A 23851-nucleotide genomic window follows, 5' to 3' on the forward strand; every position below is an offset into this window, starting at 1 on the left:
CATTCAGCAGACGAAATACGAGAGTTACAATGTGAAGGTTTCGTAGTTTATCAATTTTTAACCAGTTCTTATTAGAATAGGAGCTAATCAGATTTAAAATAGAATTCATCTGAATAATTCCAAACTCAATATCAACAGCTTTATAGTGATAATATATTTGTAGATCATCTGCATATAAATGATACTTACAGTTGCTGAATTGAGAAGAGATATCATATATATATATATATATATATATATATATAGAGTAAACAGAATAGGTCCTACACGGATCCCTGTGGGATACCTGTTTGCTTCGTCTTCCAGTCCATGGTCATTTACTGTTGTTCATGTATCTTTTTCACCTTGCCCACCTCCTCAAAGACCATGTTTCATCTCCAGGTCCTGTCTATGGTAGATTCGTAGAAAATAAGGTTTATTTTTACTTCAAGTGTCATGGCTGCTAGTGGTTCAGTTTGATTCAAATATAGCTGTCATATTAACAGTCTACTTTTTTCTTGCTGTTGATTAAGACAGTGGGTGGTACACAATCCTGTGTTCAGGAATAGAAAATGACTCTGCTTCATCTTATCAGTGCGAGACTACTGATTCTGATTCTAACTGTCCCAACTTCTCTTTATTAATTTACATTAATGATCCAAATTAAAATAGTTTTGTAACACCTAAGAATTCAAAGAAAAAATTACCTTTGCTTGATACTATCATTTTTTTTAAGGTTTCATGACTGTACCTCAGTATTAAGAACACTTGTTTTTCCCCCTTAACTTAGCAATTACTACCATCTTAAACTGGCCATCATTCCCATTGGTGAACTGATAATTGACAAGAAATTTGATATTTTAAAATGCTAATATGTGATACGTATGTATTTTTCCAGTGGTCAGGTACACATTATATCTTCTGAGCGAGATGACAGTGATGAAGAGTTTGTGGCAGCTGTGAGTCCTCCTAAAATTGATGTTCGGCCTAACACCAAAGAATTGGATGTAAGTTCATTTAACATAATTTTCCTACTCCCATTATTATATTTGACAATTTTGTTTGTTTATTTATATAGATATTAGAACAACAAATTTTCCACTCTTGACATGTAATGGAAATAACATGCTCTCCTTACATTGCTGATTCTCTGGTCTTTCAATACTATCATTGTTGACAAAAGTCCACTTTGTTTCTTCCTTATCTCAGTTCAAGTTTGATCGTTTGTTTCAAAGGAACTCAAGTCTCATGAGTTCCAAGGTTTGCTTGTGACATTGTTTACAAAAGTGGAGAATGGAAATATATTTTCAAATGAAGTAGTTGGTTAGCATTGCTTACATAGAAACCCAACAGTTCAGGACTCAAACTTTAAAACTAATTCAACCTCAAATATGATGCACCCATTTTTTCTACTTTAAGGTTAATTGTAGACTACAGTTTTTGTTGTTGTTGTTGTTGTTGTTGTTGTTGTTGTAAATTTCAAGGGAGAAATGATGATGTAGGGTACAAAATTTCATTTCCTGTGTTCATGAATTGAAGTGGGATAGAATTCTGCCATATGTGAAACATTTGTTGCCTTTGATAGTAATATGAAGTTTGTATGACTGTGTCACCAAAATAATTAGGAGCAGTATCATACTGAGCTTTAAAATCTGGCTAGATTACATAGTAGTGTGGCTCCTCATGTGATGATCATTTTCCACTCCAAAGTAAATTTTGTGGATGCTTGAGCTCTTTCAATAGTTCAGCCAGAAATATCATCATGAGAGGTGAGAATATGTAGTGTTCATCATGTAAATTCTCTAGACGTTGATTGGACCACACTCTTGTTGACTGTTGAAGGTCTTGTTAAAACATGCTGCACTAAAAGTGGAATATGCTTTTGTAGAACATTCCAAGGTAAATAAAGGTCACCAATTGTGAGAAGCAAATTCTTGTCATTCTCATGGGTTCTCCATTTTGAAATTATGGAATTATTGGTGTAAGTTCCAAAACTGTAAAACACTACTATACATCGTATAATTAGAGTTAGTTACTTCTCCAGTTAATTAACCTTTTAAGTACCATGTTATCCCTTTCAGACTGTGCACAATTGTGTACATTAATTTTTTCCCCAATTTTTTTTTAAATTAAATTTTTTAAATAAATGTCATTTAGGTACTTAAGAATATTTGAAATGCACATTCGTCCTTAACAATGTCAGTTTTCTTGTGAACTGAAAATAGCATGCCCTAGCTATTACTGTTCTTCTGAAAACATGGCATTTGTTCAATTTTATTATTTCATTTTGAAACGTAAGTCCCTTTGCTAATATTTTGCATGTACCTTAGTATAGAACTTTTTTTATATCCTACATGACTACTATTACTCCATTGTTGATTTCAGAGCAGTTTTGGGAGTAATAATATGAATGTACACAACACAGTTGTAGCCAATTGTTCTCAACTGAATACAAATAATATTACAAAATAATGTTAATATTCTTACAAATAATATTAAAAATAACATTTTGAGCTCTCTTAATTGTATTTACAAGAATACATGTGTGTGATTACACTAAAGAGTCCTTTTGATTCTCAATATTCTTCATTTTTCGTAGAAGTTTCTGAACTTCTTAGTACATTTACTGAACTTCTTTGTTAGGTATGACTCCTCCTTGTCGTCTTTTGGGCAATGAATTTGAAAGTTCTGGAAAACTTCCAAATTTGCCAGTCAAAAATGGAGGCATTCTGTAAAACTTCCAAATTCACCAGTAAAAGTACAGAGAGTTTTTTTTTTTAGTTGTTCCGCAGCACCACTCGGAGCACTGCGCGGCTGGCGCGGTGACACTCGGTCGCTAGCCAGTATAATGCACGCTTTTCCTCCTCACTACTCACGGCAGTCCACACTTATAGAAATCTATTTCTAGTGAAACTATTAGTCTAAGACCTACCTGGCATTATATTAGTTGTTCAGGATGTTTTTCCTTAGTTGTCAAACACGCCTGGCACCTCGTAAATAGGTTTGCAGACACTTGGCGAATCTCAGCCCGTGTGATGTTCGAAGTAACTTGTGTAATGTTCTCTTGTAGTTCTTCTCTTGTGTGAGGTTTGTTCACGTACACTTTTCCCTTCAGCATCCCCCACAGGTAATAAACACAGGGATTTAAATAAGGAGATCTAGAGGGATAACTAACCACACGATCTTCGAAAACTTCCCATATTACTTCCATAGACCAATTAGCAGCGTGTGCCATCGCATTATTTTGCATAAAGTAACCATTACTCCTTTTTTCTTCCGTCAGCTCTTGAAAGAATGGTGTGAGAATGAGGTCTATGTATCGATCACCATTCATTGTTTCGCGGAAAAATATAGGCCCTATAATTCTGCGAGCACTTATTCCGCACCAAACTCCTATTTTTACTTCGTGAAGTGGACGGACGTGCAGCTGGTGGGGATTTTCTGCACACCAGTAGTGATTGTTTTGAATATTTACATAGCCACTTAAGTGTAGCCATGTTTCATCACTATAAAATAAAAGTTCTGGGTAAACATACCCATCGTGAACTGACTGAAGCAACCAGTTACAATACCGAACCCTAGCGAAACATTCAGGTCCTCTTAAATATTGGGCAGCGGTGGGTTTGTACGGTTTTGCTTTTAACGGTTTTGTTGCTTTGTGGGCAGAAGATAATGATACATTAGCTTGTATGGCGCGATGCAACAGGGATTTTGTTGGAGTTCTTTCCAAGAGAGCTCCTATTTCGTCAAGCTTTACCTCCAATATAAATGGTCCGATTGGACATTAAAAATTTTCCAGCTAACTCATTCATGGTTGCCAGCGTTTTGCTCCCGTGTGCTAGGTTGGGCTCATCAATTGGTACTAGCACACATACCAAGATGCATGGCTAGTGCATACCGTGGAGGCCACTGCATAGGCTATTTGAAGCCGCCGGCAGTGCCAATGCACTATGAGAGACTTTGTCTCACTACCAAAAATTGATGCCTGCTTGGCCATCAGATGATATAGATGTTGATTCCCATAGGGAATATGAAATATTTGTCCTGAATGAGTAAATTTATAATACCAATATAAATGGTATTGGCATTAGCACTGCCAGTGGCTTCAAATAGCCTATGCAGTGGCCTCCACAGTATGCACTAGCCATGCGTCTTGGTAGGTGTGCTGGGTACCACCTGATGAGCCCAACCTAGCACACGGGGGCGAAACGCTGGCAACCATGAATGAGTTAGCTGGAAAATTTATAATGTCCAATAACAGGCCATTTATATTGGTATTATAAATTAACTCATTCGGGACAAATATTTTAGATTCCCTATGGGAATCAACATCTCAACATCTATATCATCAAGCTTTTCCTCTGTTAAAACGGTTCGTCTCCTGTGTGATTTCTTGTTAAGAATGGACCTGGTGGGCGGAACTTCTTTACTAATTTGCGTACCGTACTCCTTTGGGGAGGGAGGATGCCAGGAAATTTGCGAATGAATCGAAAGTGGTATTCTGTATAAGAAGCATGCTTCGCATAGCACGACACAATGAATACACACTGTTCTACTGTATACATCACTCGTTAAACACACGATTAGTATTCCTATAGAAAGTACGCTATTTTAAAGCGAACACATTGAACACTATCAGTACCGCAGATATTGAACTGAACTATTGCTGTGAAGCAATGGTTACCGCTACCGTACTGCATTAGATCATCTTAGCCGGTCATGAAGCAATATATCTCTTGGCAAATGAGTCACCCGGCCTCGCTATTGCCTTCTGTGCATGTTCCCCTGACACGGAACAAGCCATAAAAAAGACCCTGTATATGGCCCAGAAAGAGAAAGTGAAAATTAAAATAATTCATTTAATATTCCGTTGTTTCTTGCTTAAAACTTATGTTGATTGTTAATAGAGAAGGTTTATATTAATTATTTTTGTGCATGCTGTAACATCTATTATTGTAATGTTCATGTACAAGCACTAGTTATCACTGTTTTTGAGGCCTGAATTTCAAACATAATGAATTTTGGTAACAAGCATGCTTTGTTAAAGGTTCAAACATAAGGACTGTAAACACCAGTGACTGAACAAATGTTACTTCCTCACTACTGGCTAACCAACTGAGTAATTTAGTTCGATAAGCACTTGCCTTTCATCCTTAAGCATACCAGTTCAATTCTTGATACAGTGAGTTGGGATTTATGAGTGCTTAAAATGTATGCAGTTCTGGGCAGAATTTGTCAGTCTACAGCTGTAGGGACATTAAAGATAGTGTTCTGCTAACCTCTCTGTACAAGGTTATAATGGAATGTCGAATTGTCCTTTATATTTGTGAAGAATATTAAGTCATCTAGGCCTAATTCATGTGTCCATATTTATCTTGTACATTACTGAACAGATCCCTGTAAATTTCTGATGAGAGTTTAGTATGTAGGTTGATTATTCATGTCATGGTAACTATTATTTATCGCTTGAATATCTGCAAACACTGGGAATTTTATATATACATCCTCTGTAATATTGCCACCAGATGGTACATAAATGCACTGGTTTCAGTGATCGTTTGGTGACAACAGTGCATAATGTAAGTAAGTCAAGTTGAACAGTATTTGTACATCAAGATACTGTAGCTGTTCTCTGTAGCCACCATGCACGAGAATGTCATACTTAACTATGTGAGTCCTTAGATGATTATGGTCTATCTTATCATACCGGATTGCCAAACAAGGAAGAACTGCTAACCTTTCTCACACGGCGTCGTTCTGCCTCCCTCTAGGGATACCAAGACCTTGACGTCGGTGTGGGGGCTTGTGTGTTTGTTGATCCCGAGGGCTGTGTCAGCTTAGGGTTACCCATGCTAGATTGGCCTCGGTGTAGGGCCAGTCTAACAAGGTCCCCCCAAGTTGCCTGAGAAGTGTCTGTGCTCTTTATTCTTCATTCTATCCTCATCTTCTTAAATTTCATTTATTTTACTGTCTAGCCAACCTCTCTGCCTCGGGTAGAATAGGTTAGTACGGAGGTTTTATCCTCCCCCTTCACAAGTTTCAGGTCGTGGTGAGGTGATGCATGGCTACTGGGAGAGTAGTTCTTAGTGACCCACTGCAGATACCGAGCTCCCTCTGGAGTATATAGCCTTGCCTTTGCCATGTCAGGGCTCTGTCAAAGGTCAAAATTTGATTGAAGAAATTGCTGGTGGTGAAGTTGACGAGATGCGCAAGTTAGCAATGGATCCGTACTAATCAAGACATCATTGGTTGAACAGTCTAGACGGCTACTTGAAGCCAAATTATTCAGAAAGGTAGAGATCAGAATTGATAAGCACCAAACCCTGAACTTCTGCAAGGTAGTTATATTCCACAGATATCTGGTTAAGTTTTTCGATGATACCCTGATCAGATATCTAGCCTGTTTGGGTGCAACCGACGTGAAGAGGTTGAAGAGGCATGTGGGTACAAAGTTGCTCGATATGGGTGCTTTCATCCTTACTTTCGACGCCAAGACTGTACCTGAAAGATTAAAAGTGGCTATGTACCGACCGAATGTTCTTCCGTATATTCCAGCACCAATGAGGTGCTATAACTGCCAAAAGTTTGGCACACTTCATTGAGATGTCAAGGTTCAACGACCTGCAAAATGTGTGGGAAGTGCAAGAATGCTGGGGTTGATTGCACACCACTACCTGTCTGTGTCAACTGTCCAGGTGTGCATGCTCATATCTCCAAGGAGTGCCCCATATTCAAGCAGAACAAGAAGATCCAGGAGTAAAAACTCTGGATAAGCTTTCTTATCCAGCTGCCCGGAGAAAATTCAAATCAGTGGCTGCTCTGGAGTTCTCCATCTCCTTTGCTGAAAAGGTCTTGAATGTGCGGATCACCCCACATAGTTTTATATCTCCTAAGACAGCTAGCATCGACAAGTCTCAGCCACCAACAAGAGCAAGTACTGAAGGAAACTGGAGATTCCAGCAAGGTTTTGGCACATCCTGGGAGTAAAACATGCATTATTGCCGGCGTCGCCTGGGAAAGGCCCTTCCCAGGAATGTTTGGCTGGGAAGTCCCCTCCCAACAGCGCGGGGGAAAGGCTTCCCCAAATAGGGCTGGGAAGTCCAGCCTTCCTTCCAATGCCCATAAGAAAAAAGAGGAGAAAGGGAAGCTCCATAGCTCCCCTAAGAAGTTAGAGAAGCAGCCTTCTCCAACTCAGTCGGGGGTCCACAGGATCCCCGAAGAAGACCTGCAAGGCATTTGCCGGTTCTCCTCCTAAAAAGACAGAAATGGTTAGCAAGAGTGAGAAGGCCAGATGCTCAGTCACTTTCTGGGGAACGTAGTTCTCCCAGGAAGAAGGCCCACTGTTTCCGATCAATGAGATCACCGTCCACGGAGTGCCCAATCACCAAGTCTCCCTCTTCTCAGGAGACCATGGAGACTGAACCCCTCATTGTCATGGATGGTGATGACGACATAAAAGACACCGACAAAGACGGCGGAACCTGGTAGGTAGTGGACCGAACGAAGGGCAAGAAATTGCTCTAAATTCGAAGCGCTGCCTATCCGCACAATGGCACTATTGCAGTTCTGTTGTTATCACTGTTGCGTAGCTGAGATACGTCAATTGATGTCCGTCTCTGCGGCCTCCATAGTCTGTCTACAGGAATCTCGTTTGAGTCCTGGACACGACACGAACTATGAAAGGATATCGTCTTTTCTCTAAAGACAGAGTAGCTGTGGATAGCGCGGCGACTGGGGGCATTTGTAACCTAGTTCGCTCCGACATCTTCAGCAATGAATTACCGCTCTGTACTCAGCTAGATGCAGTTGCGGTTCACACTCCATTGCCAGTAATGACAGCAGTGTGCAACGTGTACATTCCACTGGCCTACAATCTTCAAATGCATGCACTACAAGATCTGATCGCTCAGTTACCTCCTTTTCTCTTGCCTGTAGATGTGAACACCCATAAGACACTCTGGGGTTCTCGGTCTTCCTGTGCTAGGGGAAGGATGCTTGAGCGATTGATCAACAGTTAGATCTTTGTGTACTTAACACAGGAGAACCAGCTGATGTCAGCAGCGCACATGGCACATTCTCACACCTGGATGTCACACTGCAGCCATGCGCTAGTTCCCCTGTTACGATGGCAAGTACACGATGATCTCTGTGATAGTGACCACTTCCCGATAATTCTAACTCTCTTAAATTAAAAACAGTCCGAAGTACCCAAGCGCTGGTTACTTCAGCGGGCAAATTGGCCAGAATTTTCCATCTAGAGAAATCAATTTCATTTTATGGGTCCGTATTGATCTTCGATTAAAACAAATTAAAATAAGTGAGTTAAATCCACTTTTTCAATACAAATTAAATAGTGTTTATTAAATAAACATCTAATGGGACGTTGTTCTACACACAATATGGCTGAAGATGACCTTTCAATAGGTCAAAACTAGTCCCATTAAATGTTTATTTAATAAACACTATTTTATTTGTATTGTAAAGGCAAAATTTTCCAGATGCACAGTAATGGCCGATGACATGCTGGAGTCTGTTTCTTCCATTACTACTGGGATTTTAGCTGCTGCAGAGGAAACAATGATTCCTTCCTCATCCAGTATTCCTCACTGGAAACAGGTCTCGATCGACGAAATTGCAGCAGCCAAATGTGATGCCAACGGGCTTTTAAGCATTATCGTCCAAATCCTACAGTGGCCAGTCATATCATTTTTAAGCGTCTGCACCCGAAGGCCTTTTTTTTATTTCAGAAAGTAAGAAAGCTACGTGGGAAAAGTATCTGCTTCCATGACTGCACATACTCCGTCATCTCGAGTGTGGACAAACTCCGCCGTGTTGTCGGAGTACAGAATGTGCCCTCAGTCCCCGGAATCTCCATTAATGAAGATATAGTTGTGATTCCTTCAGTCATTGCAGACCATTTTGCATCACATTTCGCAGATACGTCCAGCTCTGGTAGATACGAGTCTGCATTTTTACCAGTTAAGCACAAAACAGAGGCACGCCATCTCTCTTTCGCCTCTAATGCTTTGCATCCCTACAACATGCCTCTCATAGAGTGGGAGTTGCAGAGTGCACTCGCGCTATGCAGAGACACGGCTCCTGGACCAGAAAAAATCCACAATCAAATGCTTAAGCATTTGAGTGACAGATGTCTTAAGGATATCCTTAGCCTGTTCAACAGAATATGGAGTGAGGGAGTGTTTCCATCTCTATGGCGTAAGGGAATTGTGATACCAATTCCCAAGCCAGGTAAAGATCCAAAACTTCTGGATAGTTATAAGCCAATATGCCTTACAAATGACCTTTGTAAACTATTTGAACGGATGGTTAACTGGTGTTTTGTGTGGGCCATGGAAAAGGAAGGTTTCTTGTCTAACTGCCAGTGTGGTTTTCGCTCTCATTGGTCTGCCACTGATCATCTGGTCCGACTGGAGAGCGCCATTCGGGAAGCCTTTCTCCAGAAGGAACACAGAGTCGCCGTGTTTTTTGACCTGGAGTAAGCTTACGATACTACCTGGCGATATGGGATTCTCTCCACACTTCATCAGTGGGGATTTCAGGGAAATTTGCCAACATTTATTGAGAACGTCATGTCCCTCCAACTCTTTCGAGTCTGAGTAGGGAATGCATTTTCTCACTATTCCATTCAGGAAAATAGAGTACCACAGGGACCTGTTCTGAGTGTCACGCTGTTCGCAATCGCCATCAACAGCATGATTGCCGCTGCTTGGCCCGCAGTCATTCCATCGCTGTATGTAGACGATTTAGCTCTATGTTACAGCTCTGGAAGGGTGGCCTTTGCTGAGAGACAGATGGGCCCTGCAACATGATTTTCGTTTTTCAGCGGTGAAAACTCAGTTGTATACTTCTGTCGACATCAGCTAGGGCATCATGAACCAGAGCTCCGCTTGCAAAACAGTGTCTTACCAGTGGTAGACACCGGCAGATTCCTGGGTCTCCTTTTTGATAAGAGACTAACGTACCAGCCCCACATCCATCAGTTGAAGATTGCCTGCATGAAGAGACTTCACATGCTTAAGTTTCTCAGCAGCACTTTTTGGGGGCTGATCATGCGGTGCTGCTACGTTTTTACACGGCAACGGTCCTCTCCCGAATGGACTATGGTAGTGCGGCTTAAAGCTCAGCATCAAAATCTACGCTGAGTCTTTTAGACAGTATTCACCATAGTGTAGTTAGGCTGGCAAGGAGAACTTTCCGTACTAGCCCCATTCCCAGCCTACTCGCTGAAGCGGGAGTTCCATCTTTACGGATAAGGAGGCAGCACATACGCTGCCAAAATTCATGAAATGCCACTACATCCTAGCTACCAATGCATCTTTAGTACGCAATACCACCAGAGGTACCAAGACCGGCCGAATGCCACATGGCCGGTGGTGTTTCGAATTGATAGCTTGTGTCGTGAATTAAATATAGATATCGGTGGTTGTCTTGAACAAACTTTTAGCGAGGTACTTTAATGGTTAGTTCCGCAACTGTAAATACGTCTAGATCTACTCCGTGGATCCAAGGTGAATACGGATTCCACCGAGCTCGATAGCTGCAGTCGCTTATGTGCGGCCAGTATCCAGTATTCGGGAGATAGTAGGTTCGAACCCCACTGTCGGCAGCACTGAAAATGGTTTTCCGTGGTTTCCCATTTTCACACCAGGCAAATGCTGGGGCTGAACCTTAATTAAGGCCACGGCCGCTTCCTTCCAACTCCTAGCCCTTTCCCGTCCCATCGTCACCATAAGACCTATCCGTGTCGGTGCGACGTAAAGCAACTAGCAAAAAAATAAATAAATACGGATTCCTCCGTTTATCGGAGGTATTTCCAGGACTTCGTTTGCCAGTATCCGGCCACGACACATATCTTCACGGATGGTTCTAAAATTGCAGAATGCCGGGCTGAGTGGCTCAGACGGTTAAGGCGCTGGCCTTCTAACCCCAACTTAGCAGGTTCGATCCTGGCTCAGTCCGGTGGTATTTGAAGGTGCTCAAATACGACAGTCCCGTGTCGGTAGATTTACTGGCACGTTAAAGAACTCCTGCGGGACTAAATTCCGGCACCTCGGCGTCTCCGAAGACCTTAAAAAGTAGTTAGTGGGACGTAAAGCAAATAACATTATTATTATTAAAATTGCAGAAAATGTTGGTTGCTCTTTCGTCACTGATGATATGAGCGTGAAGATCTCGCTTCCTAGTGCATGTATTGTGTATACTGCAGAGCTTTACGCCATCTTAGAAGCTCTGCAGTTTGCACTGGGTGACGAGAAAAACCATTTTCTTATGTGTACCGACTCGTTAAGTTCTCTGCAGTCTATTGAAACCTGTTTCTCGCAACACCCACTAGTGTAGCAGATTCATGACTTTCTAGCCAGGCACCAGAATCACTTTTGTGTGGTTTCCAAGCCACTTTAGGATTGCGGGAAACGAACTTGCGGATGAAGCTGCAAAGGAAGCGGTACTTTACCTCCAAGACCTATTAATGTACCTGCTTAATATATTTGTTCTCAGCTACGTCGAACCATCTTGGTCCTGGGAATCGGAGTGGCTAGCTATTCGAACTCCCAACAAGCTGAGAGCAATTAAGAAGACAGCTACTGTCTAGCGGTCCTCTTTCCTGCCTTCACGGAAAGAGGCCATAGTATTCTGTAGGCTGAGGATAGGTTATGGACAATTTACATATTCTGATCTAAAGAGAGAAGACCCCCTCTCCCCCACATCCTCACAGAGTGCGCCCATCTCTCTGGCTTAAGACTGAGCCTCGGTCTGCAGGAAACACACGAACGCATACTAGCCGATGATGCGACTACTGCTGATCTCATCATCTGTTTTATGTAGGACAGTGGATTAATCAGGGGTATGTAAATTACAAGTGTACTGTTACTCAGGGAGCGCACTTCCCTTTGATTCGTTAGTCATTTTTTGGCCTTTTTGTTTCATTTTCCAAATTCCTTCATTGAATAAATAATTTTGTTTTCATTTGGATTTCTTTTCCACTAATTTGTTCAGAGAGAATGATTACCTAGTTGTAGTTCCTCTTAAACTAAAAATCACCACTACCGTCATTCTATGTCTGTTCTCAAATATATATCTGTGGCTGTAATTGAACAGTGCCTGTTGGTAGACACGCCTTGGGGCTGTGATGAAATTAGTCTAGCATAGAGATATTCTTGCATCATCAGCGCACCAACTGCTATGACTTAAAACTTAAATGTTTTTGTTTTTTGCTCTTTAAAAAAATTGATATCTGAAGTCATCTCTTTTCAGTTTTGACTAAGTTAATTTGTAACTGTTAGGCTCTTCAGTCTGCTGAAACTTTGAATAAATAAATGTATAATAATAATAATAATAATAATAATAATAATAATCGGATGGCCTCAGCTACCGTGTGCAGACGTTTCAATTTGACGCTGTCTGCTCGTCAATTTCGATGTTCCGTTTTATGCTAGGCCTACTAGATGGCAGACCGAGTAAACCGAAACACTCTTGGGCGTCTATGGCTGATATAAAATGAATCTTGTTGGGTAAACACCAAATGTGTCACCAGAGATCTTTTACATGCCTACATCCTATGACATGGAGTGTGGAATGGACTTTTTTCCGCCCTTCAAAAATCCGTCTACCTCTGCCGGGTTTGAACCCGCTATCTTGGGATCCAGAAATAAATGTATAAACTACCTGAAAGAGAAAACATATGGTAACAGTATTACACCTGCAAAAGCCTCTGTGGCTCAGGCAGCAGCGCGTCGGCCTCTCACCACTGGGTTCTGTGATTCAAATCCCGGTCACTCCATGCGAGATTTGTGCTGGACAAAGCGGAGACGGGACAGGTTTTTCTCCGGGTACTCCAGTTTTCCTTGTCATCTTTCATTCCAGCAACACACTCCACTATCATTTCATTTCACCTGTCAGTCATTAATCATTGCCCCAAAGGATTGCGACAGGTCTCGGCAGCCGGCACAACTCCTATCCTCGCCGCAAGATGGGGGCTTCGTTCATTCCATCCCTGACTTGGTCACTGACTGCAAAAACAGGTTGCAGGTTTTCATTTCATTACACCTGCAAATGAAATAGCTTACTGTAATTAAAATAGAATTGAACCATGCCTGTTGGTGGACACACCCTGGGGCTGTGATGAAATTAGTCTCCAGTAGCATAAAGATATTCCTGCATCATCAGTGCGCCGAATGCTATGTTTCTTTTGCGGTGTAATACTGTTAGCATACTTTTCTCTTTCATGGAGTTTATAAATTAATTTACTCAAAGTTAGTTTTCGGCAGACTGACGAGCCTGACAGTTGTAAAAATAAAATATAAAAGGACTTAAATGTGCAGAAGATTGCGTCCAATTAGTTATATCACTTAACTACACAAAGTTTGACGAAATACATCGCTGAGTAATGTGATTGGTGTTATTGGAATATGACAATCAAGATGTTTTGGTGTGTCATCCAGTTTGTTGGGACAAATTGTAATTACACAATATTACTCAACATTTTGTGGTTTGACTTTCATTGTGTAATGTAGGAGAAAATCCAGAACTGTTGGGCAACATAAAAGTTTTACATGACAATGCTGGTGGTGAGAAGTGATTATTGGAAATACTTTTTCGGTAACCATCCCCTATACCACACAAACCATATGCTGTTGGGGATGAGAGGTCTGCCGCACTTCTTTTGCTTAAAGATGTATTTGGTGCAATGCCAGAACATTCAAAAAGAGCTTGGTTAACTGAGGATCCCACTTCAAGAGCGGAAGGTTCCAGGGTCATTTTGTTGCGGTCATTACTGGACGAAACCATAGGCGGAACATTACAGTGTGCAAACTGAGGCAGACAGTTTAAGCAGGGTACTATTGAGAAAGGGAGAGAATGGGAAGAGAGTGTGCCGAAAAAAGCTTTTTCAGAGAAGTTAACAGGAAAGAGACCATGAGGAAGACCCCGAAAGAGGTGGACAGATTCAGTGTAGGAGTACATAGAGAAGAGGGGAGGAAAACCGGAAGATGTACTTAAAAAAGGAGAAGTGTGGTGGAGAGACAGGCAGCGATGGAGGTCCTTGATTCACATCCCCACCCCGGGAAGCTGGAAACAGGAAATGAAGATTATGATTACTATTGCGTGTCCTCAGCTTTAATCCTACATTTTCAATATTTTGTTATTTTTAGGACAGCGTGCGGTCAATTGTCAAGTCAAGATCTTTGGTTAAGGAACTGCTGTCATTGTGTATTGCTTGATGATTTATTTTTCTAATCATTTTATTAGTTTCTGTGGAAAATTGCCTTGGAAATTAGCTTAGTTTTAATGTAGAAATTGGATTTAAGTAGTCTGATAATTAGCTTTTATGTCCTGACCTGCTGAAGACTGTAATTAGTTAGGTGTTCAGGTCTTGTGGTCAAGGTGCAGAATCATATTCTGATGCAGTGAGTTGATTTAAGCTGATGAGCAATTGAATTAGATATAGTACCTGTTTTGGAAATATGGTGCAGTGGCTGGTCCCGTGAATGTAATAGTTCTGCATGGTACATAACTGTGATGTCAGACCTTATAGTAGCCTTATGAGTAACCAGCGAGCACAGGATGGATAAGTCACGAGACCTCAAAGAGCTTGATCATGGCCAGATTGTCGGTGCCATAACATAAAGCAAAGAAATATTGGTGAAAACTGATCTTGAAACCTACTGGTCCATGGACCATCATGTCCAAAGTGTACCATGGGTACGTAGATTTAGACAAAAACTCCATCGCCACTTTCAACTGCTCTGGAGTATGTGTTGTTGACAGGGGTCCTATTGAGCACATCTAGGTTGCTGTCGAGAGAGATGTCCCTGCTCCAAACAATGTTTGTGCATTATGGAAGGCTGTGCAGTGATCATGGAATGGTATGATTTCCCGTGCTTCCAGAATCTTTTGGAGTCCGTCACATCAAATTGCCATCATCAGGGTGAAAGGGTTTGCTGCACGCGACTAGCCTGGTATCTCTAATTCTATTTCTCATCAGTGTATACTATCTGCAAAACTTTTAGTGACACTTCAGCTCCCTAGTGATCAGTAGACCTTCGTTATCTTCAAGACACAAATTGACAACCTATAAAACCAAAAATGAATCGATTATGCATTTCTGTGAGACATCTGGCAGTGTAATCGCTAAACTTTTGAAAACAATTTTTTTTTTTAATTCATAAAATAAAGCAAAGAAATATTGGTGAAAACTGATCTTGAAACCTACTGATGATGATGATGATGATGCTTGTTGTTTTAAGGGGCCTAACATCGAACCTACTGCAATGACTGAGAAAAATCAGGAACATCTTAGAACTCCTACTCAGAAACGGGCTGTACACAGAAAAGGCAGGAAAATAATTAACAGATTGCATTGATACAGAAAAAGAAAACAAACAGTTGAATGAGCTGCTCCATATAAGGATAAATCTGTTTCTATGATTGCAAGGATTAAAAAATTTTCTGCCTCTCACCTTGGTGAATCTCCAGCCACGTCTGATGATAAAGTGGTGGGCCAGTCTATTTTTTTATGGGTAATATAGAAAAAAGCAATGAGAGAGAGAGTGTTGGTGTGTACGTGCATACGTGTCTCTCTCTTGTACTATCGATTCGATTCAAATTTGATGCTGTTATGGCTGGATTGAGTAACTGAGGCGGTAGAGTGCTGGCCGTCTTAGTTCAAGTTGCCTGGTTTGATCCCAGCTAAGTCCGGTGGTATTTGAAGGTCCTCAGATATGTCAGTCTTGTGTTGGTAGATTTACTGGCGTGTTAAAGAACACCTATGGGACAAAATTCCAGCACCTTGGCGTCTCCAAAAACCGTAAAAGTAATTAGTGGGATGTAAAACCAATAATATTATTGCTATTCAGTTCAGATTTCATTTCCATTCAGTTGGCAGTACTACCGGAACTGTTGAGGTTCCCTCCTTGCCCCTCACCCTCATAAAACAAAGTGTCGCTGAAATTTTGCGCATAGTACTGTATATGGGAGATATCCGTATCATTGAAATAGGCTTACATTTAAAATTTTCCTTTTCGGTGCAAAAATGATGTTGCTTGTCTGTTACTTAAGACAATTAGTTGTTGAAATTATGTTAAACATTAATGATTTATAGACTACCCTGTTGTACACATTCACTCTTTCAACTGTGAAATATTTTAGTGTTCTGTGTATTACTGCTGTGAGTGCCGACAATGGTGGTGTTATGCAGTGGTAAAACAGATAATGTAGGAATTAATGCACATCACTCATACAATGCCATACATTGTTACCAACATGTCATACAAAAGTGTAATATTACACCTAATCAGTTGCTGTACTGTACTGAAGGTGTTTATTACACACCTCTTTTCAAAATGAACAGATTCTCATGCTGAAAGAGAAAGAGGAACTTTTCCTTTGTACTTTACATTAGTAAAATTTTCACAATATCTGTTTTTAACTTAAAATCAGTGCATTGATATTTGTGATATTACGGTATATTTTATGCTTCATCGCTGTTCATAATATCTTTACGTGTGTTATCAGGTTGATAGCAGATGTCGAATTTAAAAATGATGATGGTAAGGGAAACTGAAATTGGGAATTCTTTGACAAATCATAACATATATGACATATCAGTTGAAAAAATTTAATTTCCTCTCATTTTTAATTGCAGAAGTCTTTTCTAGACTTGTTAGTATTTAATTCTCATATTTTCATATTTTCTTTACTTTGGATAAAGAAGTCTCATATCATCCATAGATATTTCTGCAGGACTGGAGTTGTCAAGGAGGACCTTTCTGCAGTTTGGCTGAAAGACGATGAAGAGGACAGCTTCCTCTTTGGAGCTCTCTTACCATCAGAGTGGGCTCACATTGCAGGTGATCAGGAGTTTGAAAAGTTATTTTGATGACTGCCCTCCATGTGCACTATCATGAGCCTCGTAAAGGTCTCCTCATTGTCCCTTTTAACAACTCTGAAAATATCAGAAGGGTGACCTGAGGTAAAACAGGCTAGTGAAAGACCTGTGCTCCACCATAAATTAGGTAAAGACCTTTAGGCCCGGAGTGCATATGGTTTATTTAGTGCATGAATGTGCAGGGAAGAAAACGCATAAAAATAGTCTGTCATTTCTATGATTTATCTATCCGTACATTAGGAGTAAAAACTTCTGTTTCATGCATTTCTCTATTCTTGCTAGTATATGTAAATTTTTATGGTTTCCACATGGCTGCATAAAAATGGCCCTTTGTACTAACATTTAGATTTTTGCGGTCCGCATTGCCAAAGCTCGAGTGTATGCCGCGTAAATAGTTTTAAATCGTTTGAGATATGTACTTCATATCTTCGCCAGAAATTTCACTGGTGGCACATGCGCCGATTATTTTTAGTGTTGTGTTGGACCATATTAGATATGGTATGTTTTGTAAAGTTATGAGCGCAAGGTGCAAGAAATTGAAAAGAGGAGAGTAATGAAACTGACATGGAAAAGAAGAGAGTAATGAAACTTACAAACAGGCAATGTAATATACATGTAATATACAGCATCCCTGCTAAAGAGGAATTCCTGTATTTTTCTAATCTTGTATGATCCTAGACCAACTCTGCCTCACATGTTCAAGAGCTTAACATGGCAGGGAACAAGGACAGAGCATTCTCTGCTACTTCACATTTGTCTGGTTGGTCACGAATGATGTTACTTCAGTTTTCTGTTAGTCATTGGTGTGATTGCTCAGCTTCTTAACAAGGCAGCTACAGTTCAAATCCCAGCCAGTGCTTGTGGAATATTTTGAAATGAGAAATCAGATTCCTTTGATTTGGAATCTGTTAAGAAATTTTGGTCCCATCACATATTATCACTGTTATATAAAATTGTTAGCTTAATTACAGGCATAACAAAACTCCATGTTTTCCTGATGTACACTTGGTTTTCAATAGAAGATATTTTGTACATCCCATGATATAGTATTTAGAGTATCTTGGAACTTTTTAGGTATTTGAATCAGTTTCTATTTCTTTTGTTTTTATAGAATGACAAACTTTTTTTGTTCTGTTGTCAGAGGATCTTAGTAACTTAGTTGTTCAAATGTTTTAGAAGTACACTGTTCCTCTGCATTTTCCTATTTGATGGCTGCCTGTTCTTTATTTTAGCATAATAAAGACTTTTAACTTGATGAATGAGTAGTTCCCTGCATGTCCTCATTCAGTGATGTATGAGGTTGAGAAAATATTAAATTTTTACTTTGAAACTAACCCTCAGAATTATAGGAAGCAGTTCATTGAAAGGCTAAACTGACCTTGCATATTCATGCATTTATGAAATATTAAAAAATTGTCTGCTGTTCATTGAATTCTGTTGTTAGTTGTGTGATGATTTATTTGATACATAATACTGTATTTTGATTTCCTTTACTGTTAAGCCACACAAATAATTGTTGTTTAGAGTATTTTGACTTGATTTTTAAATGTACATACCTAATTTTACCATTGTTGTGCCACATGGTTTTCAGTGATTTGACAAAAAATACTACGGGAATTAATTTTGAATCCAAAATGCTAATTACTACTTAAAAGGACTACTACCTTTGACATTCACACATCTTTTATAGCCATTCATAAGTGAGTTTTACAGAATATCTACAACTGCCTTCACTAGAGAGAATGTCAAACTGATAATCTGGTGTCATTTGTTGTTGGCTTTGTCCTGAAGGCATAGATCTCAATTTGTATCCAGAGGATTACAGAATGAGCAAACAGAAAGGGAAATTTAGTCCTTTAATTTCTCCTGAACCTCTGCTATCTCTTTGAAGGCTTCAGTTTTGTTGGCTAATCCTGCCAAAAGCTGCATTCCACCTTTCGCACAGAAATTGAGCTGTCATGTATCAACATAGCTTACTGACTTACACTGGGTGAGTTGGTCATGCAGTTAGGGGTGCACAACTGTGAGCTTGCATCTGAGAGATAGTGGGTTCGAGTCCCACTGTCGGCAGCCCTGAAGGTGGTTTTCCATGGTTTCCTACTATCACACCAGGCAAATGCTGCGGCTGTAAGTTAATTATGGCCACGGCTGCTTCCTTTCCACTCCTAGCCCTTTCCTATCCCATCGTCACCATAATACCTACCTGTGTTGATGCGACGTAAAGCCAATTTTAAAAAACTTACTTAAAATCAAAATCTTACGTGTTGCCTCACTGAATATTAGCACACTTACCGGACGCAGAAATGCTCAAGCGGCACAAAGTGGATATTGCATGCATGCAGGAGACTTGGAGAAAAGGTCAAAAGTCCCAAAATAAAAGTGGTGGTCACAAGCTTATCTACCAATTAATCACAGACAGCGAAGGAGTGCGCATAGTCATTGACACGTAGTTGTGAAATAGTGTTTCGGATGTCCATTGTCGTTCACATCGGTTATGTCTCCCAGCATCAACATTATGAACCAAGAAACACAAGTTTTCTCAGTTATTGCTCTACAAACTGAGTGTGAAGAGGAAGAGAAAGAACAATTTTGGACTGAAATACAGGACCTCATTACCATGGTACCGCAAGAAGAATTTTTGTTAATCTGTGGTGGCCTAAACAATCATATCAAAAGGACTCTACATGGCTATAGATGCCATGATAACAACTGATAAGCATGGCTATTTGTCCTCTTTTCCAGGCATTTTATGTTGTTAATAAGATGTTTTCTCTTCCACATATTTTCTAGTATTTACTTTATCTTACAATAGTTTCGACAGATTGGAAAAATTAAAACTGAATTTGAAACTGTAAAGAAATGGCTCCTACTTTAACGGAGAAATACATCATACGGTGAAGTATTGCAATCTGTGCAAAGAATCGAATGGTAGGAACTACGATAATCACAAATGGTGTCATATTTTGCACTGTCACATAAGTAGACACTGCAAGGACTGCTTTCTAAAACTCCATCCAAATTGCTGCAAGGAAAAAACTTTGGGCACCACAAAATCTGGTCTATATATCAACAAGCAAACATGACTATGGACAGATGTAGTGCAGCAAACCATAAAAGAAAAGAAGGCAGAGAAGACCGGTGAAAGTTGGGTAAGATATTCTGTTCCAATTGGAGTGGCTAAAAAGCTGTCACAAAGGCCATAGTGAAAACCATCGAGGCTTGTATGAGTAGTTGGGTACCAAGGAAAGGGAGAAAGTTATCTATCACCTGCTAAGTGCTTGGACATGGGCATCTCGAAACATGGAGCACTAGACATATGTTGTTGTTGTTTTTTGTTTGTCACCAATCCATAGACTGGTTTGATGCAGCTCTCCATGCCACCCTATCCTGTGCTAACCTTTTCATTTCTACGTAAGTACTGCATCCTACATCTGCTCTAATCTGCTTGTCATATTCATACTTTGGTCTACCCCCAGCATTCTTACCACCTACACTTCCTTCAAAAACCAACTTGGGTGTCTTAAGATGTGTCCTATCATTCTCTCTCTTGTTCTCATCAAATTTAGCCAAATCAATCTCCTCTCGCCAGTTCGATTCAGTATCCCTTCATTTGTGATTTGATCTATCCATCTCATCTTCAGCATTCTTCTGTAACACCACGCATTTCAAAAGCTTCTATTCTCTTTCTTTCTGAGCTAGTTATCGTCCATGTTTCACTTCCTTACAATGGCACGCTCCACACGAAAGTCTTCAAAAACATCTTTGTAATTCCTATATCAATGTGTGAAGTGAGCAAATTTCTTTTCTTAAGAAAGCTCTTCCTTGCTTGTGCTAATCTGCATTTGATGTCCTCCTTACTTCTGCCATCGTTAGTTATTTTACTACCCAAGTAACAATATTCATCTACTTCCTTTAAGACTTCATTTCCTAATTTAATATTTCCTGCATCACTTGCTTTCGTTCAACTGCACTCCATCACTTTTGTTTTGGACTTATTTATTTTCATCTTGTACTCCTTACCCAAGACTTCGTTCATACCATTCAGCAGCTTCTCGAGATCTTCTGCAGTCTCAGACAAAATAACAATATCACCAGCAAATCTCAAGGTTTTGATTTCCTCTCCTTGGATTGTAATTCCCTTTCCAAATTCCTCTTTGATTTCCTTTACTGCCTGTTCTATGTAAACATTGAAAAGGAGGTGGGACAAACTGCAGCCTTGCCTCACTCCTTTCTTTATTGCTGCTTCTTTTTCAAAGCCCTCGATTCTTATCACTGCAGACTGATTTTTATACAGATTGTAGATAATTCTTTGTTCTCGGTATCTGATCCCAATCACCTTCAGAATCTTAAATAGCTTAGTCCAATCAACATTATCGAATGCCTTTTCTAGATCTACGAATGCCATGTACGTGGGCTTGTCCTTCTTGATTCGATCCTCTAAGATCAGACGTAAATTTAGGATTGCTTCACATGTTCCTACATTTCTTCTGAAGCCAAATTGATCTTCTCCCAACTCAGCTTCAACTTGTTTTTCCATTCTTCTGTAAATAATACGTGTTGAAATTTTGCAGGCATGAGATGCTAAACTAATGGTGCGATAGTTTTCACACCTGTCAGCACCAGCTTTTTTGGGAATCGGTATAACAACATTCTGCCAAAAATCGGATGGGACTTCTCCTGTCTCATACATCTTGCACACTAAATGGAATAACCTTGCCATGCTGGTTTCTCCTACGGCAGTCAGTAATTCAGAGGGAATGTAATCAATTCCAGGTGCCTTGTTCCTATTTAGGTCTCTCAAAGCTCTGTCAAAATCTGATCTCAAAATTGGGTCTCCCATTTCATCAGCATCAACAGCCTCTTCTTGTTCCAGAACCAAATTATGTACATCTTCACCTTGATACAACTGTTGGATATGTTCCTGCCATCTTTCTGCTTTGTCTTCTTTCCCGAAAAGTGGCTTTCCATTTGAGCTCTTAATATTCATACACCTAGATTTCCTTTCTCCAAAGGTTTCCTTGATTTCCCTGTATGCAGCATCTACCTTTCCTAGGACCATACAGCCTTCGACATCCTTGCACTTCTCCTTAAGCCAGTCTTCCTTAGCTACCTTGCACTTTCTATCCACTTCATTCTTTAATCACCTGTATTCTTTTCCGCCCTTTTCATTTCTAGCATTCTTGTATTTTCGTCGTTCATCAATTAGGTCTAGTATCTCCTGAGTTATCCACTGATTCTTAATTGATCTTTTCTTCCTTCCTAATATTTCTTCAGCAGCCCTGCTGACTTCATTTTTCATGACTGTCCACTCTTCCTCTATTGTGTTTCCTTCAGCGTTTTCGTGTAGTCCTTTTGCAACATGTTCCTTGAAACAATCCCTCACACTCATTTCTTTCAACTTGTCTAGATCCCATCTTTTTGCATTCTTTCCTTTCTTCAATTTCTTCAGCTTCAGATGGCATTTCATGACCAACAAGTTGTGGCCAGAGTCCACGTCTGCTCCTGGGATAGTTTTGCAATCCAACACCTGGTTTCTGAATCTGCCTAACCATAATGAAGTCTATTTGATACCTTCCAGTGTCTCCAGGTCTCGTCCATGTATAAAGCCGTCATTTGTGGTGTTTGAACCATGTATTGGCAAGGACTAAATTATGATCATTGCAGAATTCAACCAGCCGACTTCCTCTTTCGTTCCTTTGTCCCAATCCAAATTCTCCTACAGTATTACCTTCTCTTCCTTGGCCTACCACTGCATTCCAGTCTCCCATCACAATTAGATTCTCATCACCTTTTACATATAGTATTAAATCTTCTATCTCTTCATATGTTCTTTCAATTTCCTCATCATCCACTGAGCTAGTAGGCATACAGAGCTGCACTATTGTGGTGGGCATTGGTTTGGTGTCTATCTTGACAACATTAATTCTTTCACTATGCTGGTCATAGTAGCTTACCCGCTGCCCTATTTTCTTTTTCATTATTAAACCAGGTCCTGCATTTCCTCTGTTTGATTTTGTGTTGATAATTCGGTAGTCGCCTGACCAAATATCCTGTTCTTCCTGCCAATGTACTTCACTTATACCAACTACATCTAACTTTAGTCTATCCATCTCCCTTTTCAAATTCTCAAATCTACCACAACGATTCATACTTCTAACATTCTACGCTCCGACTCGCAGAATGTCAGTATCCATCTTCCTGATGTGTAGTCCCCACCCGGAGATCCGAATGGAGGACTAGTTTACCTCCGGAATATTTTATCCGGGAGGAAGCCATAATCAGTACATCATTCATACAGAGAGAGCTGCATGTCCTCGCTAGTTAGTTATGGCTGTAGTTTCCCGTTGCTTTCAGCTGTGTAGCAGTATCAACACAGCTAAGCCATATTCAGTATTATTACAAGGCCATATCAGTCAGTCATCTGGACTGCCGCCCTTGCAACTTCCAAAAGGCTGCTACCTCCCTTTCGATGAACCATTCCTTAGTCTTGTCTCTCGACAGATACCCATCCGATATGGTTGCATCTGTGGCTCGGCTATCTGCTTCATTGGAACACACAAGCCTCCCCACCGCGGCAAGGTCACACATTGGAACACAGGTGACAGCATTTCAAGCAAATTTCAAACATGGAATTACCACAACCACATATCCTGGATGGAATCTCAACTGCTTCTCTGCTGCATCACAGCTTATGAAATCTCAGAGGCTGTCAATTGCATGAAAAATGAGAATGCACCAGGACACAAGGACTTGGTACCAGATTTCTGGAAGCTAAAGAAATTCCAACACTGCCATCAACTGGCTAGCACATTTTCAATGCTATCTGGATTCCAGTCGTGCAAAACGAATAGGTTGAGAGCATTACTGTCTGCGTATACAAGAACAAAGGTGATTCTGCAGTTCCTCTCCAACCACATGCATTGAAATTTTCTTTAGAAGCATATTCTCGACGCATACGTGAAATTGTCT

At 40.3% G+C, this 23851-nt stretch overlaps 1 protein-coding gene across 2 annotated transcripts in view; it reads left to right on the top strand.

Moving 5' to 3' along the window:
• The window catches only part of LOC136874297 (DDB1- and CUL4-associated factor 11), a 169078-nt gene that overhangs the window by 22632 nt on the left and 122595 nt on the right, over window positions 1–23851 (top strand). Inside the window, exon 2 of one of the 2 annotated variants that reach the window (XM_067147937.2) lies at window positions 878–986. In XM_067147937.2, coding sequence (XP_067004038.1) covers window positions 878–986 — 109 coding nt within the window. Of the gene's footprint in view, window positions 1–877; window positions 987–16743; window positions 16845–23851 lie in introns of those variants that run through there. The other variant, XM_067147938.2, reaches the window with a different exon arrangement.

This window comes from Anabrus simplex, chromosome 5 (genome assembly GCF_040414725.1).
Source record: "Anabrus simplex isolate iqAnaSimp1 chromosome 5, ASM4041472v1, whole genome shotgun sequence".
NCBI lineage: Eukaryota > Metazoa > Arthropoda > Insecta > Orthoptera > Tettigoniidae > Anabrus > Anabrus simplex.